Raw genomic sequence first — 18266 nt, forward strand, 5'->3', positions numbered from 1 at the left:
CTTTGAATAAAATGTTTTCAAACCATTAGTTCTAACCCAATTTTACGAGGTTGTTTCCATGTGCACATATGAGGACAAGACAAGGCAAACGTTGAGTACGTGTCCACCTAGGCCAAGATCATCTTTGGTGTTAGATGCATTCACTAGAGTGAAATGAATGGATGTGTGAGTTTGCTCTCATATTCAAGCTAAAGCAAAGTCGAGCAATTGAATGTTCGAGTGTTACTTACCTTGGCGTTAGTTTTGTGAGTGTGCCCACCCTAGTTAGCTGGTAGTGCTGAGTTTGTTTCATCGTTTAGGTGTGAATATGTCGAGTACATGTTCGTCCCAAGTGTTGAATACACCACTCATGTACGCTCCACATATTATTGATGCACAGTTAATACCTTTCTCTATATAACCTTGATACTTTAAAATTTCCATATTTGCAAATTGCAAGGGGATAGACACATTTTAAATATCTCTTTAATTTGACGTCTTGTGCAATCTATCTTTCTCCATATATTTATTTATTAAATTCATAGCGGATCGAGATTCTTTGATTTGCCGCCGATACTTATTATATATATACACACAAAACTGTTCTTCTTCCCGCCCAATTGAAATTATACTTCTCTGCGCTCCAAAACTTTCACAAGAAGCTAAGCGGAATCCCACAACAATGGCTCCGAGAAAGAAACCTACACATCGCTCTTCAATCCTCATCGGTAAGCATCTTCACAATCAAATCCTTGTTCTTCTGTAGACTCTCTCCATGATGTTGTCGCTTCTTTCATTCTCTGTTCCGTTGCTCCACTACTGGAATTGCTTAACGAGGATTAGGGTTTTCGGATTAAGTTTTTAATGGTTGAAGGTTGATGAAGTTATTGTTTCTGATGCCACTTTTTTAGTATGTAATTTTCTTCTTTTGTATGTTGATTTGGGCTAGTAGGGAAGGAGGGACATGATGTTAATCATCATGAGTGCGTTGGAAAAGGTAATAAGAAACGATGCTTGAATAAATGTACAAATTCATTTTTCTGTTTTCTAATTTTGGTTTGTTTAGGTGTTGGAGAAAAGTGTCGCTCTCAAGGGGAGTACTCGTTTGTGCTCATTAATCCGAATGATTTTGATAGTCATAGTAAATCTTATCTTCAGGTAGATATCTGTGCCTATTTTTTGGTGTTGGTTTCAGTGTTCACCTTTTTTTTTTTTTTTCTTTTGCTTTGTTACGGGTATTAATTAAAGAAAACAGAGCCAAATCACATGAATTGTAATGGGCTAACCCCCATTTTGCTTTGCACTGAAATCTCAATGGAAGATTAGAGCATAATAAACAACTGTCTTCTGGCTTGATGCAATTAGAGATGCATTAGTTACCATTTAACAAAGTTTCTATGTTCTGAAATATTCAGTTTTACTTAAAAAATTGGGGGTAGGGGTGGATGATACAACACAAGGAGAGTAATTGGGCCTGCACTCGATGGTCTAGTATTACATAAGAGCTGTATATTGTATATCATAAAGAAAACCATTTGTTTTGTTAAACATACGAAACATAAATTGACACCCAAAAGATTACAGAAGATGAAGGGAAGATGAGTTATTCTTTCACGAACAAAAAGTTAGCTCAAAAGAGTTTAGAGAAAGACATTCCAATTGCTCATGATCAAAAGAAGTCCTTGATGAGTCTATCTTTATATTGTAGGGAAACCCTTTAATTAAGTTATCTACTTGTGGACTGTACTTTGCAACTTTCACTACTTCTATCCTTATATTTTGAATTTGTACAAAGATTTTAAACAAAATCAGAGAATTATACTATTTACAGATTTTCATTTATCACCAAAGCTAATTGATATTACTATTTTCTATGGCACTTCTGATTTTAATCCCGATAAAGTTACTTTTGGCCTTTTCTTGGTCACTTTCAAACTTTTTTGTGCTGGTTTTTACAGGACGTATTACAATTGTACAAAAGGGAATTACCCACAATGGCTTATGCTGCAAATACTGGAAAACAATCAACTTTTATGGAAAAATGTGTATCTAATGGGTATACAGTTTGTTCCTTGCCCTTTCCTTGTTTCAATTGCATTGTTTGTTATGGTGTGTGCACTCGTGATTAATGATGATATATATTTGATACCACTCAAAGTTAATCTTTCCAGTCTAAAGTTATTTTGTTGATGATGTTTAAATGTAGTACTCTACTATGAGTTCTGATGATCAGCTCTGTTTCCTGCAGGAAATATTGTACATTGCTCTTGGAATCCAAATCTGAGGTTAATCCAGGATTGGTAAGCTTTTGCACATTTTCTGTTGTTACTACCAATTGATTGCCATTTTTCCTTGCATAAAGAAACAAAGGCATGCCATATTTTCAGGATAACTATCGCTGTTATATCAATTATATAAATATTCAATTGCCAGTTCTCAAAGTTCCTGTGTTGATGCATTTTTTATGGAACCATTTTCGAAACTGTTTCATGACCTTGTGTACAGTAAAGAATTCGTACACTTTTCAGGGCTTAGGCTTACTATGTATCTGTTTTTATATTCAATATTCATGTTCCCCCTTAACAAGTCTATATCAATGTAGATCTTTATCACCACATAGTTGAAAGTTTCTCTATTTACATCTTTACGTTCTTGTGGTTGTATGTCTCATTGGCATCTTTTCTTTTTCCTGAGATAATAGGGTTTGAAAAGGTCAAATATTTGATGATTTGTATGATTGAGATAAAAAAATCTTATGCAAAGACATCCTGTAACTGAAATGAATTATTTCTTGTTAAAGAATAAATGGCTTTATTTATTTTTTTAATTTTTAAAGATTTCTAATTCCCATTTCTCCCTTCTTATAGGTCATCGCTGCAATTACCTACCAAATAGTCCCTGCCGACACACAATATGCTGAGATTCCTCTTGCTGCTGTCAGTTTAGCTTACCAACACAAGGTCTCTCTCGTTCCCTCTACCCCCCTCTCCCACGGGAGGAAGGGTCAGGTGCTTTGTTTGGTTTTGAATAACGCATAATGGAAGTAATTCACCCTACTTTTGGATTCATTGGAGATTTGAAACTTACATTTTAGTGTACTAGCCTCTTTCAGGGTTTTGGGCACATTCTATACATGGAACTTAGAAAAAGACTTCAAAGTGTTGGCATCCGTACAATATTCTGTTGGGGAGACAAGGAATCTGAAGGGTTTTGGTCCAAACAGGTAATAGTGATTGTACTCATCTGTTATGATTAATAAACATGGTGTAGATTTTTTTGTCTGTTGAAACAAAATTTGCATCACACAATTTTTACTTATCTTCTGAAAACACATTACTTTATATGCAATTTGGATAATTCCTAATATTTGAAGTGAATGCAGGGCTTTTTGTCCATAGCAGAAGTGGACACCAAGGGTAAAGTTCGAAGAATACCTGTTAGAGCCGACATTCGTAGAGCGTTATGCTTTCCTGGTGGTTCTACTCTCATGATTTCGCACATTAAGGGAATTTCAATGTGTTCGGCTGACTTTCCAAAGTTACCTTCTCTACTAAAGCCTGAAGCCCCGTATGCTGCAAGAATCAGTGTTGCCAATCGAGGTTGCAACGTTTCAAATGCAACTGATCAGCATACCATTCAAAATTTGAATTTTCAACCTGACGAGTTTGTAACTTTAGTGCCCATTGGAGAAGAAAATGAAATTCAGGGTATGTGTAATTCAGGTCTTGTTCCACAAGATAGTACAATTTAAATTATTCTCCATATGTTGCTTAATTATCTCATAACGGTTTATTTAAACCATTATGTTCATGAATGAACCATAACATGAAATAGTAAGTAATAACAGGTGTGAAGATCCTAGAGTATCACTATAGATTGAAATACTGGCTAATAAAAACCACTCTAAGTAGATAAAGGGTTTAGAGGGAATAAGCTCAAGCCATGTGGTCACCTTCTTAAATTTTATATCTTGTGAGTTTTTTTGGCAACTAAATGTAGCAGGTTGGTGCAGTTGTTTTGTAAAATTGATCAAGATGTATGCAACTTGGGCAGGTGAAGTAGCCACTTCAGTTTTGTCATTATTTGAACCTACTTGATATCTACATCTAAAAGTGACTAGGCGATATGATACAAAGTAGTTTGGGCTGAATCTATCTCAATCATTTAAGATTGATCTGATTTTTTGTCCACTACCTGATTGTCTCATTCGATGTAAAGTTTGCTTTGTTTTGTTTGTTTTGTTTTTCTTAATTTTTTTTCTAACGTTAATCACATTGTTTAGAACCTGGTTTGTGCTAACAGAACCTCAGAACCAGGATGCAGTGCATGACAGCAACGGTCCGGTTTCTTTTGCAGAAGTAGAGAACAACACGACAGCTAGTATTGCAGAATTATCCAATACTCTTGGTAATTTGGATGAGACACATTGTTGCTCTAAACATAGCGCAAAGAGAATTTGGGAAGCATCACTTTCTTCGCTGAAGTCAAAGAAAAAAAAAGGAGTCAATCTGGACCATTTCCATTCCCACTCTAACAAAAATCTTGATCCTAAAAGTGATGTATACGATACCTGCTCTCAAGCATGCTCTTTAGCCAATTCAAAGCATGAGATTTTATCAAGTATTTATCCTAAAAATCCAACCAATCAGTGTACACAAAATTTCTGTCAAGAATTTGGAAGTGTAAATGTGGCATCAGAGGACCTCAATTCTGAAGAGAACACATTAGGAAAATCATTTAAAATTATGCTGATGAACATTGCAGACGAAACTAAGAAAACTCAGCTCATGAAGGTACGGTACCAATTTATAGTCTTCTAAAATATTCATCATTCATGTTTCTTTTATGAGATTTTCTATTGATGGTATTGAAGTTTTATATCCTTGGCTAAGTATTCTTTAAAGCGGTGTTTGGCACAAGGAGTGGTCCAAGAAGTTGTGAAATCTAGAAAGTTTTGAACTCTTAGGGCCTAGGACATACGAAGTCAATAAGGCATAAAATTGAAATTTTCTTGTCGGGAGTCCACAAACACTTTTGGCCAAACAAAGAGCGGAAAACTCCACACTTCCCTAATCCTACTCTTCCAGCTCCTTGGCTCATACAGCCTCTACGATCTCTAAATACTGATAGGCCCATGGTAGTGAAGGTGTACACCCGTAGGCACAAGAAAGGATTCAGGAGAGGAGGATGGGAAGCTGTATTTGTTGGTCTGAATGTTGCTAGTTAAGGGGGCCATGAGTCTTTTATACTTTCATATAAATGCTGTTATGATTGTTTGGGGAGGGTATGTTTTGGCATAGCTTGTATCAGGTTTCTTAGAATAATTGGGAGAGCTAGAGAAGCTTCTGATTCCTTCCCTCCATTATTGATAAATAAAATTGAGGCTAAGGCTTATCATATACATACCCAGTCATTGAACTTCTCCATATTCCTTAAGAGGCATATTTTGCTTGGCTTATTTGGCTGGCTCTACTCATGTAGGATTTCGAAAGGCGAGTCTGCCATCTTGCCAAAAATGATTAATTAGTTTCTTTAACTGTTGAACTTTTAGGTTGTATACTAGCAAGCACGTGAAGTTTAGGGATTCAATCTTTATATTACTTTTAAGAGTTATTCAATATCCCTACCTAGAATAGACAAATGAAGCTTGAAACTACCCATAATATTAATGCTGTTGTTTAATTATGACATTTTGTTATCGGTCTTTCTAACTTACGAATATCCATCTTCTGATATGTGTTCACATGCATATTTTATGGATGTAGATTTTATAGTATTTCTGTATTTATTTTATATGGCATTAGCTGTATACTTTTTTTATAAAATATTAATATAAATATTAAACCACCGATTCACCAAAAAGTTTAAGCTGGTGGTTGAAAGAAAATTCAATTATAGCCTTAAGCTTAAGCTACTTTGGTGGACTAGAAAGTATAATCTTAGAAACACTCAATCTGATCAAGTGCTCTGAAGCAAGAATTAAAGTTCGGAAAAATCTTTGTGGATTCTTACCAGCAACTATAGAATTAAAGAGTGAGAACTGAGGAATTTTTTTCCTTAATTTTGGGGATTTTGAACCCTTTGAAGCTCCTGTAATAATCCAATCTGATCTATTTCAAAGTGATTTTTCCAATCCTATTGATTTATGTAGAATAAATTCAGTGATTTTAGATGAAGGGCTCCAAAGTGATGGTCTCCCAGATACCTGAATTTTCTCAAACAGAATGCCCCATCCATCTCAAGAAATCCTTTCGAAGCACTTAGGAAGTTGGGTGATGAAGAAGAAAACCTTCTCCGGCCGGAAAGAGTTTCAGCCCTTGAATCCTCGCCGGTAAAAATAATTTTCAGAAGGCAAAATTCAAATTTGGGTATAGCTGGCATCTCCACGTACTTAGAAGGGGAAAAGACTTCAACAGAAAAGAGAGAAAAACAGACCTCGAAAGAAGAAAAGGCAGCCAGCCAACATTTTATTATCTCAAAAAACAGCTCACCTAGCCCTCCCCAACCAGATTTTTTCCAACTTAATGTATCTGCAGACATTTTAAAAGCTGACACACAGATGGTAGGCCCCAAGAATTTTATTAATCAGAATTCCAATGGCTTTTGGTATCATGACGAATTAGAGGAAGAATCAGTCCTCTCCTCCATCAAGGAACTTCACTTGCGGGCCATCCCATGTTTTCAGTTCTCAACCAAAATTACCAGCCTCTCCCAAGACTAAAAAATCCTCTGCAAAGAAAGCTATTCCATTTCATGCCAGAAATTTTTCTAAGCACCTCAAGACCTATACCAAAGGGAGAACTTCTTTTCGCAACATTTGGACGAGCTTGGCTAATTCTGATTTATTAGAGGAAAGTTGTGTGAAGATACAAATTCCAAATTCAGTTGGCAAAAGGTCAGTACTGCCTTCCTCCTTAAGTAATAAATTTTCTCAATCCTCCTCCAAACTTTCTGGTTCATTCTTTAATTTTGTGCAAGATACTTCTTGTCTCAAAAAAGTTGAGAACCTAGAAGATGAATTCATGGAAGTTGAATCAGTCACCAGTGTAAGTAGTGCAGAATTTGAACCAGTTGAGGAAGAAATAATTCAATCAGAGACAGAGAAATAAGAGGACAGTGACTCTCTCGGCCCAGATTTTATTAAATTGTTTTCCTCCCCAGAAAAAGAAATTTTGTGCAGGTCAGCAAGTATTCTTCCCCTTCAAGAGTTGGTTCCTTTCTTGGCAGCATGTGAAATTGAATTGATATAAGGTAGAGGTAGCAAAGATGGAGATTATATCATGGAACACTAGAGGATTCATGGGCAATTCGAAACAATTGGCTATTAAAAATCTTTTGAAGAAAGCTAGTCCAGATAGAGCATTGATTCAGGAGACCAAAAGAGAAGAGATTGCCAGTTGTATTATAAAGGCACTATGGAGTTCAAAAGGAATTGGTTGGGTCTTTGTTTGAAGCTAGTGGCAGATTAGGAGTTTTGCTGATTATGTGGATAAATATAAGTTGTCGATTATTGAAGTTCGGTCAAGAGAAGGAAGGTCATTACAGTGTGCCTTATAAGTTGTTTCAACATTAATTTATAAGTTGTTTGGAAAGGTTATCGCAGAAAGATTAAAGAAAGTCATGCCAAGTATTACTTTGTAAGACCTATTATCTATACCTATAAAAGGAAGGGTAGAAAGGGAAATTCCTTAGCAACCAATGATGAGAGAATAATGGGAGAGGATCGTGCAGGTGGAGCCCGTCAGGAGGGATGAGAGAGAGAGGTATAAATATGTAATGTTGGGGTAGGGGAGGCTAGGTCTTTTTTTGGTTATTTCAAGGAGAGTAAAGACTGCTGTAGCCTGAGGGTATCCAGCCCCGTATAAAGGAGCTGGGTAAATTTTCTATGTTGTTCTTCCTTTATTTTTCATATCTACTACTGTTGAATGTGTTTTGGCTTTTACATAAATAAAGAATTACACAATGCTTCCTCTGTTTAGCCATTTGGTTAGGATATTTTGTGTTTTATTGTTAGATCCTAACAGACTGGTATAGGGAATTTATCATTGAAGAGTTATTGGATGAATTGAATGGGGCAACAATTTTCTCGAAGTTGGATCTGAAATCAGGGTACCATCAGATCAGAATGAGGGGGGAAGATATTGAGAAGATTGCATTTCGTACCCACGAGGGACATTACGAACTCTTGGTAATGCCTTTCGGCCTCACTAATGCACCTGCCACCTTCCAATCTTTAATGAACCAGATATTTAAACCCTTCCTAAGACGACGAGTGTTAGTTTTCTTTGATGATATACTTGTCTATAGTACCGACATTGTAGAGCATGAAAAACATTTGGGAATGGTCTTTGCGGTTCTGAGAGACAACCAACTCTTTGCCAACAAAAAGAAATGTGTCATAGCACATTCTCAAATTCAATACCTGGGTCATCAAATATCTAAGAAAGGAGTGGAGGCAGATAGTGATAAAATCCATAGTGTGGTAAATTGGGCTCAACCGAAAGGGGTAACTGAACTCAGAGGATTCCTAGGCCTGAATGGGTATTATCGGAGATTTGTAAAAGGATATGGAGAGATTGCAGCACCCCTAACCAGGCTGTTACAGAATAACGCATTTAAATGGGATGAAGAAGCTTTGGTAGCCTTCGAGAGGTTGAAGAGAGCAATGACTACTATTCCAGTATTGGCTCTACCAGATTGGTCTCTTCCTTTCATCATCGAAACTGACGCATCTGGAGTTGGTTTAGAAGCCGTGATCTCCCAAAATGGACATCCGATTGCTTTCTTTATCCATAAACTATCCCCAAGGGCTCAATTGAAATCTATTTATGAAAGGGAGCTTATGACTGTGGTGCTATCAGTACAAAAATGGAGACACTATCTTTTGGGGAGAAAATTCACCATTATTTCAGACCAGAAGGCCTTGAAATTTTTGTTGGAACAAAGGGAAGTGCAGCCACAATTTCAGAAATGGCTAACAAAATTGTTAGGGTATGATTTTGAAATTCTCTACCAATCGGGACTTCAAAATAAGGCTGCCGATGCCCTTTCAAGGATGGAACCACTTGTGGAACTGAACACGATAACGACCACTGGAATTGTTGATATGGAAGTTGTCATTAAAGGTAGAAAGGGATGATGAACTTCAGAAGATCATAACAGAATCGAAGAGAGATACCGGGAAACACGTGAAGTACCAATGGAGTGGGGGGAGATTGTTTTACAAAGGAAGAGTAGTTCTATCGAAGACTTCCTCTCTGATTCCCACCTTGTTACACACTTTCCATGATTCCATCTTGGGCAGTCATTTCGGATTTTTAAGGACTTATAAGAGAATGAGTGGAGAATTGTACTGGGACGGAATGAAGGAAGAGGTGAAGAAATATGTAGAAACATGTGACCCATGCCAAAGGAATAAATTTGAGGCCACCAAACCTGCAGGCGTGTTACAGCCCATTCCAATTCCTGATCTAATTTTGGAAGATTGGTCTATGGACTTTATAGAAGGGTTACCTTTGGCCGGAGGAGTTAATGTTATAATGGTGGTAGTAGACCGGTTGAGTAAATACTCCTACTTTGTAACCTTGAAACACCCTTTTTTTGCAAAGCAAGTGGCTGACGTATTCATTGACAGGGTTGTCAGAAAACATGGAATTCCTAAATCCATCATCTCGGATCGTGACAAGTTTTCCTTAGTAACTTTTGGAGGGAATTATTCGGAACCATGGGTACAAACCTCAAGAGGAGCACAACCTTCCATCCCCAAGCAGATGGGCAAACTGAAAGAGTGAATAGATGTTTGGAAACTTATCTGAGATGTTTTTGTAATGAACAACCTCACAAATGGGACAAGTTCATTCCTTGGGCAGAATTATGGTATAACACAACGTTCCACGCCTCCACCAAAACAACTACATTCCAAGCAGTATATGGCAGACCTCCTCCTCCTCTGTTATCCTACAGACATAAGAAGACCCCTAACAACGAAGTCGAAACTCTATTACAGGAGAGAGACTTGGCACTTAGCGCCTTGAAGGAACACTTGTATACAGTTCAGAATAGAATGAAAAAAATGGCTGATCTGAAAAGCAGAGAATTGAAGTTTAAGGTGGGAGATAAGGTTTACTTGAAACTAAGACCCTACAAGCAACGATCTCTCGCCCGGAAGAAATGTGAGAAGCTGGCACCCAAATATTATGGACCGTATACCACAATAAAAGGGATTGGAGAAGTAGCATACCGACTTCAGTTACCACCAGAAGCTCATATCCATAACGTCTTCCACATCTCCTAACTGAAATTGAAACTTGGCGAGCGGCAAGAGGTACAACTTCAACATCCCAGCCTAACTGAAGACTTTGAATTGCAATTGTATCCAAAAACAGTGCTGGGCATAGGCTTGAATACAGATCTGGGAGCTAATGAATGACTCGTGAAATGGAAGGGATTAGCAGATAGTGAAGCCACTTGGGAGTCGGTTTATCAAATGAATCAGCAATTTCCCACGTTTCACCTTGAGGACAAGGTGGACTTAGAATCGAGGGGTATTGTAAGACCTCCTATTATCTATACCTATAAAAGGAAGGGTAGAAAGGGAAATTCCTTAGCAACCAATGGTGAGAGAATAATGGGAGAGGATCGTGCAGGTGGGGCCCGCCAGGAGGGATGAGAGAGAGAGGTATAAATATGTAATGTTGGGGTAGGGGAGGCTAGGTCTTTTTTTGGTTCTTTCAAGGAGAGTAAAGGCTGTTGTAGCCTGAGGGTATCCAGCCCCGTATAAAGGAGCTGGGTAAGTTTTCTATGTTGTTCTTCCTTTATTTTTCATATATACTACTGTTGAATGTGTTTTGGCTTATACATAAATAAAGAATTACAGAGTGCTGCCTCTGTTTAGCCATTTGGTTAGGATATTTTGTGCTTTATTGTTAGAATCCTAACATACTTCTCCATTACAATGTGGCTTTCTGGAAGAGCGCCAAATCTTGGATCCTATTTTAATAGCAAAAGAAACTGTGGAGGTCTATAGTATTCGAAAAAAGAAAAGATGGATCATTAAATTAGACCTTGAAAAGGCCTTTAACAGAGTGGATTGAAAATTTTAGAAAATGTAATGCAAAAGAAGATCTTCGACGTAGGATATTGTGTTATATTGTGTTGGGACACCAGCTATTCCCACTTTCAATATAGAAAGATGAAGGATACTCGATATTACTAAGACGAAAATTGCAGAAAAAATACAGAACACTCTCACCGAATTGGTTATGAGCCCATTCGATGGATTCCTTTCCCTCTCCTGCTATCCTATCTTTCAAGAATAAAACAGTAGGATTCTTTACTACCAAAAACAAAAGCTACCCGTTCTCTCTTTCTCTCCCTTATTTATATTCACTCCCCCCACCTACAGTGGTCCCTCTTGTATCGTGCGTCGCTCCACTCATTTGTGGTCCCCACCTACAGTTGGTTACATAACTAACTCCCTCTCCTGCTTCTCTTTCCTATTCTTTCTCCTACTGTATTGGTGTATGATGGGTGGTCTAACATATTGGCCAGCCTTTACAGCATTCCCACTCAGTCTTTGATGATCAGGACTTTTGGATCAGCCCTCTGCTTCAAACAGTTTTTGCTCAATCAATCAAGGCTTATTCTTTTTTGTTCTCAGCATGCTGCCTTTGATTATGATTTATCTTTGGAAAGATTCTTTTTATCATTTTGTTTGTCTTTGTTTTTGTGGCTTTTTGTTTTGATCTTGTGTTGTCGCTTTTTGGATGTTTTGAGGGCACTAAGGGGGTGTCAACCTAGTTTGAGATGCCCGGATGCGCCGTTGATCTTCCCTCTCCCCTTTTGCTCTTCGTATAATCCTCATGTACATTGAGCTTTGTCTCTTTCTTTATATTAATAATAGTGAGACTTGTATCCTGTTTATAAAAAAGAAAGAAAATTCAATTTATATATCACCAACACTCTCCTCACTTGTGGGCTTGAAATATTTGAAAGGCCCAACAACTGGAAATGGATTTTAATTGGGGAGGAAACAACAATGCGGGGCTTGAACACAAGGCCTTCTTGGACCACCTGCTCGGATACCATATTGAAAGGGAGACAAACAAACACACAACTTTACGTGGAAACCTGTGTACCAGGAGAAAAACCACTATATTTTTCTTATTATTTTCTGATGAAAAATACAATAGGTACAAGGGAGAATAAATAGAATATACAGAGGAATAAAAAAGGAAAATATTTAGGAATTAAGAAAAATATTCCCATAAACTTTTCATAAATATTCTAAGATTCTAACAATAAAAAGTTCTATTTATTCCAAATTACGACTACTCTAATGTGCAGTTGTTTTCTGATTCAGGTGATTGAGGAGCTTGGTGGTTCTCTCACTGCTGATGGGAGTACAAGCACTCATGTCCTTACAGGAAAAGTGCGGAAAACTCTAAATTTTTGTATTGCTCTCTGTTCAGGGTTAGTCTTGCAACCTTAGACGAACACTCTTCTATGTGTCCTTTTGGCCTTTGAATACCGATAATCATCTCATTTGCACCAAAGTTAGCGATTCCATGCACACAAGGCCTTTGTCGTTATTCTTCCATTGCCTCGTAGTTGTGCTTAGGCTGGAAATTGTTGTGAACCTTCTAGATCTAAAAGGGCATAGTTTCTTATTCTACTGCCTGTTTACTTTTAGTTAAACATCAAAATCAATTCTTATGTTTGAGTTGGATTGTATCATGCTCTTCCTTTTCAGTTGTTTCTATCGTGATGGTGGGTAGTGGTTGTTAAGACAACCATTAGGCTAATTTGGGTTTCAGGCTTACTTTTTCCCATTTTACGTGTAAAATGGCTCAAGCTCACTAATGAAAGATATTTGTTGGCTAGCTAGTGTTTTTATCCTCGATTTCCTTCTTCCCCTAATACATTATGTTATGGAATTTGTTAGATACCTAGATTAGTATAGGGTTGGGGTATAAGGGTAATTAGATATTTAGTAAGTTACTAGTAGTTATTGTGTAAGTGTGGTTACTAGTAGTTATTATGTAAGTGTGGTAACTAGGGTGGTTACATGTTATTATAAATGGAGGGAGGGTAAGTGGGGAGAATTCTGGGGAGTGATATAAGGCTTGGGTGAGAGTACTCAAGAGGGAGGGTTCCAAGTGCTTTATACTTGGTTTTATCTTGTATTTTCTTATAGTTACATTATAATAAATTCAGATCTTGTTCTTGTTAGGAAGTATATGTCTCCAATATTATTTAAATACAGTAGAAGAATTAAAAGGGTAATATTGACCCACACGAGAATATAGGAGAGATTATAGGAGGAGAGAATATCGGAGGAGATCTTTCCCATTAGTTTGTTAGTAAAGCAAAATAAAAGGGAGGAAAGAGGAGGGAGAAAGGGGACAAAATATTCCAAAGAAGTAGAGGCTGCCGTCTTTCGTGCTCGGGAGAAGTAGAGGGTCCAAGTCAAGTTCTTTTTATTGTTTGTTTTGGTCATTTTCATGGTTGCGGTTTGTTCTTAGTTTTTCTTGTTCTTTGTTGTGATCCTCACTGGAGTGTGCCTTTAGGAAGTAGATGTGAGTGATTTTTTATTCTCTATACTGTAATTCGTTGAGGTAATTCAATAAAGTAAGATACACTTGCCGTATATTTACAGTATCTTAACAAATTGGTATCAGAGCGTTTTTACTTGGGAGAACGATGAGCAGCACAAAAACGGATCGAAGAGAAGTTGGAGACCTCTGATAAGGAAATCTCGAGGATATAAGTGGAGTTACACAAGTTGCTGGCAATTGAAGAAAACTTGTTATCCTTGCTAAAAAGCATCGAAAGACTGGTCATCTAGTTGGAAAAACAAGAACGGTTGCTAAATGCATCGAACGAATAGCAGAAGGATAATTCAACAATCTTCGGAAGAATGGAAGGATCGTTGAGCAAAGGACCAACGATTGAGAGTATCATCGAAGGTGGAGGTAAGACATTGAAGGAAATCAAGGTAGAAGGTAAAACAAACAAGTTTGAAAGGGATGAAAACTCGAACGATCATAGCAAATTCAAGAAGGTTGAAATGCCTGTGTTCAGTGGCACTGATCTGGATTTGTGTTTATTTAGAACGGATTGGAATCTTCAGGTCCATAAATCGATGGATTCCAAGAAGTTGCTAAATCCATAGAAGAATCGAGGAAAACGCGATTGCAACGGTTATACAACGAAGGTGAAGAGGATGGCAAAGAGTGACCAAGAAGAAACTATAGAGGAAGGTCGACGAGGATTACCTGTGAGGCTCGAAATGAAGACTCGAGTGAAGAAAAATTTGTTGCTCAAAGAAACACAAAATGGCTGGTTGCAATGGAGAAAGAAGAAGCCGACAGTTACCGGTCTACAGAGGCTCGAGAAGGTGGTCTGGAATAGGGGTGAATCACGTGACGAGGAAAGAAGTTGTTGCACACGTGATGGTGCCAATGACGTGGTAGAAATTGGTAGGAAAGAGGATTAGGACAAAAGGAACAATCTTGGGTTTTACTATTTCAAGTGGGCTTCAACTTACTCTAAATGAGCTTCAACTTATTCTAAATAAAACATTGGGGGCACATCATTTTGTAGATGAAGTGGGTGGAGAGTTCCAAAAATAGGAGGGAAGAAAAACGTGTATGTAGGTGGGTCCTAGGAATGAAACCGGCGGCAGTATGATTTTGGTCTTGACGCAACACTTTGATTATGGCCTAGCCCACTAGAGATGAAGAGTTTGAAAATTAAACACTTGTTGGTGATATGCAAAGGGTTAACTAAGACAATGTGTTTTGGAAAAGGAAAATTCAAGTACATTGGGCTGCTTTGTGGGCTGAAGTCAATGGACCTTATTGGAATCGAGAGTTTTTCAAAGCCGAAGGGGAGGATTTCTTTTTCAACATTGAAGAGCAGAATGCTGGGGATTGTTTGCAATTAAAAAGAGAAAAAAAGAGAAAAGGGGCCTTGATCATGTTTGTAAGCACACCTTGAGGACAAGGTGTTTTGAAGGATCGGGTAATGTTAGATACCTAGATTAGTATAAGGTTAGGGGTATAAGGGTAATTAGATATTTAGAAAGTTACTAGTAGTTATTATGTAAGTGTGGTTACATCTTATTATAAATGGAGGGAGGGTAAGTGAGGGGAGAATTCTGGGGAGTGATCTAGGGCTTGGGTGAGAGTACTCAAGAGGGAGGTTCCAAGTGCCTTATACTTGGTTTTATCTTGTATTTTCTTATAGTTCATTATAATAAATTAAGATCTTGTTCTTGTTAGGAAGTATCCTAACAGAATTCCTCTAGAAGGTCTCATGTTAGCGAATGATAATCTGCGTTAAGTGTGTATTTGTAGGAGTTCTTCTCCCGGGCATCTATGGTTGATATTCTTTACCTTTCAATATATCAAAGCCAAGGATTCTTTTGCATTTCTCTATGCTTTTTCTTTACCCATTTATGCTTTTTTCAGTTATATTTGAGAGTAGTATTTCATTTCTTTCATGTGAAATGTTGAACTTCAGTAGTGTGGAGAGTGGAACGTAATATCTTACCTTTTATATTAGTAAACTTGATTTTAAGCAATGTGTTTTTGAAGATTTTATGTTGTAGAATGTTTTTTGTTCTTCAAGCTACTGTTCTTAACTTTATTTTCTCCTGTTAATGTTCTCAATGATTATCGAGCATATGCATTACCATGTGGCTTCAAGCGTGTCAGTGTGCTCTTGCTCATAATTTTTACTATATCTTGTTACTAAAATTGCAAGTTAATTGCAAATTACTCAGAGCTTGGATTTTCTCCTCCAGTTGGTTAAAGGAAAGCTACCGGGAAGGCAGATTTGTTGGTAAGTTCGAATGGCTTGCTAGTATCAAAGCGTAATGTATTTTCTTCCACTTATGTTTTTCATCCTACCTAATTTTTGTGATTGATTAATTCCTTATTGATCTGCAGACGAGTTGCCTTACATACTAATGATGATGATGACTACATATCGAAGTATCGAGCCAGCCTAAAAGCTGCAGTTCTCAGGGCAAAAGCATGTTCTGGAGCTTTATTTGAAGGGTATGATGTTTGCATATCAGCTCACGCTCAACCACCACCTAAAACTCTATCCCTGATAGTCAAGTCAGCCGGTGGAAATGTAAGTTCTCTGTTATTGTACAAATCTCGAGTACTAGGTTTGGTTCTCTATATTACATATACAACCACTATAATATGGCTATCCTCCCATCTAATGAAGACGTGAAGTTCTCAACAAACAAGCACGTATACGAATTCTAGACATGGGTCAATAAATCATAGACATGGTGACGTGTCATTTTTTTCTAAAAAATATAGGATAGTGCTAGAACACAGTTTTAATATATATAATTTAAAAAGTATGTATCATATTTATATAGAAATTCAAAGTCAATAAGTTTATGTATTTATATGCTTAAAAATAAGCTTGTCCTTCACTCAAAACTTATTCAAAGCCAAGAGTTTAATATGTGTGTGTGACCAATCTGGACCTTTATTGCATTGGAATACTTGTCTAACATATCTACTGAACTAACTAGTGTTCAACACGTGTTCTCCGAGTGTTCCATAAACTTGAGTGTATGTGCTTCTTAAGTCTTTAATATTTATGTTTGTTTTGATCCTAGGAACTGAGCATGTAATGTAAAAAGTCCATGCACAAGGGGTTATATGGCCATCTCCGTGTTTCTTTAGTTATCAAATTTGTTCAAGTTTTTAATTGTCTCTAGATCGAAATCTGGAGTTATTTTTTGTGATTTTGGTGTACAAATACATACATCCATGTTTCTAATTATGATTAGATTGTTTTCTGCTTGCAACATTTTATTGTTTAGCTTGTCTTTGATCTTGAACTTACTATTATGTTGATTTAAATTCCATTTTAGCCTTAGAACTTTCAAAACATCCATTTTAGTCATCGAGCTTCCAAAACGTAGCCAACTAACGGTTTTAGTATTTTGTAAATTATTTTATCAATTAATATTCATTTATCCAATACTCATCGGTCATTTCTGCTATATGTGATTGGAATATATCTCATAGGAATCATTTTGAAAGTTGGGAAAAGATGAAAAATTTTAGGGACTAGAACAAGAATTTGTTTAATATCTTTTGATAGGGTGAATTCTTGCAATTTCCTTGTAGTATATACATAATTTTTTCTCTCATTTGGCAAATTCATTATGCTTGAAAATTTAGGTGATTCATGAGCTAGATAAAGTAAACAACGTATGGAAGACGATCTTTGTGGCTTGTGAGGAAGACGTGGAGGAAGCCTTGGTGGCCGTAGAAAAAGGGATATGGACTTTCAACGCTGAATGGCTAATGGCATGTATAATGAGACAAGAAGTAGACCTGGAGGCCCCTCAATTTGCTGAGTCTCTGTGAGAAACAAGATCACCCTAACTTTCAGTTTTGAACAAGCAGCAACCAACCATTTCGTCCTTGTGTAAATCCACTCTTTTCTCAACTCACTCTAATTTGGTACATAAACAAACTCTGATCGCTCCATCTCTATATTCATCAGTACATAAAAGACGATAAGTTTATTCATGGAGAAAGTTGGATGTAAGTATGTTTTAGGAATGGTCCTTCATTTAGTAACTTTGGGAATTGTAAAAATGAGGTAATGAAGTTTTATCAAGTTGAATGTTATTGTTTATGTTAGATGAGACTGATTCTTGGATACCAGAATTAACTTGAAGTACGTGTTTGAGTTCCATTGGAGTGATTAGAGAAAAAATGTTCCTTTAAAAAGGATAATTTTTTGATGTAGACTTTCTTTTTATTAAAATTGCTTAAAATACAATTTGAGAGTATTTCAGTAGCTTTGAAAGAGTTGTCAAACACTTGTAGTTTTTCTAAAATAACATATTTTCAAAATTAATTACCGTAATAGTTAAACAAAATATTCTTTTCCATAGAACTTTTAAAGTTTGTCTAGTTACCTCTTAAACCTTTCAATTGTTTAATAGGTCTTTCAATTTTATGTTTTAAGTGTCTATAAATTTTGATTTTTTATTTGTTAGATATAAATCTGAAGAAATGAATAAAGTAGATTTGTAAGTTTAAAATAGTTTAAAAGTTGAGAAATTAAATTTGTAGTTTAAAAAGTTGGAGTAAATAGTTTGTGTTAAGTGGGGTTGTGATATTTTATTTATTTATTTTAATAATAGAAGAGAGGGAGACGAAAACTGAAGAAGCCGTGGCTGACTTTGTATATTTCTCATTTCTTTTCAATTTGAGAAAATTTCTTTGCAATTCACT

The 18266-nt window shown here is 36.7% G+C and overlaps 1 protein-coding gene across 1 annotated transcript; it reads left to right on the forward strand.

Moving 5' to 3' along the window:
• The first annotated feature begins 440 nt into the window (after nucleotides 1–440).
• Nucleotides 441–17756, forward strand: LOC101209162. Its single transcript, XM_031884834.1, is given in 14 exon segments — nucleotides 441–707; nucleotides 932–976; nucleotides 1046–1137; nucleotides 1938–2035; nucleotides 2228–2279; nucleotides 2847–2987; nucleotides 3092–3202; nucleotides 3362–3686; nucleotides 4282–4772; nucleotides 12341–12450; nucleotides 15767–15825; nucleotides 15933–15952; nucleotides 15955–16122; nucleotides 17199–17756. Coding segments are annotated over 14 exon segments (1947 nt in total). The 5' UTR covers nucleotides 441–661; the 3' UTR covers nucleotides 17388–17756.
• Nucleotides 17757–18266: the final 510 nt, after the last annotated feature.

The sequence above is a fragment of the Cucumis sativus genome, chromosome 4 (genome assembly GCF_000004075.3).
Source record: "Cucumis sativus cultivar 9930 chromosome 4, Cucumber_9930_V3, whole genome shotgun sequence".
Classification (NCBI taxonomy): Eukaryota; Viridiplantae; Streptophyta; class Magnoliopsida; order Cucurbitales; family Cucurbitaceae; genus Cucumis; species Cucumis sativus.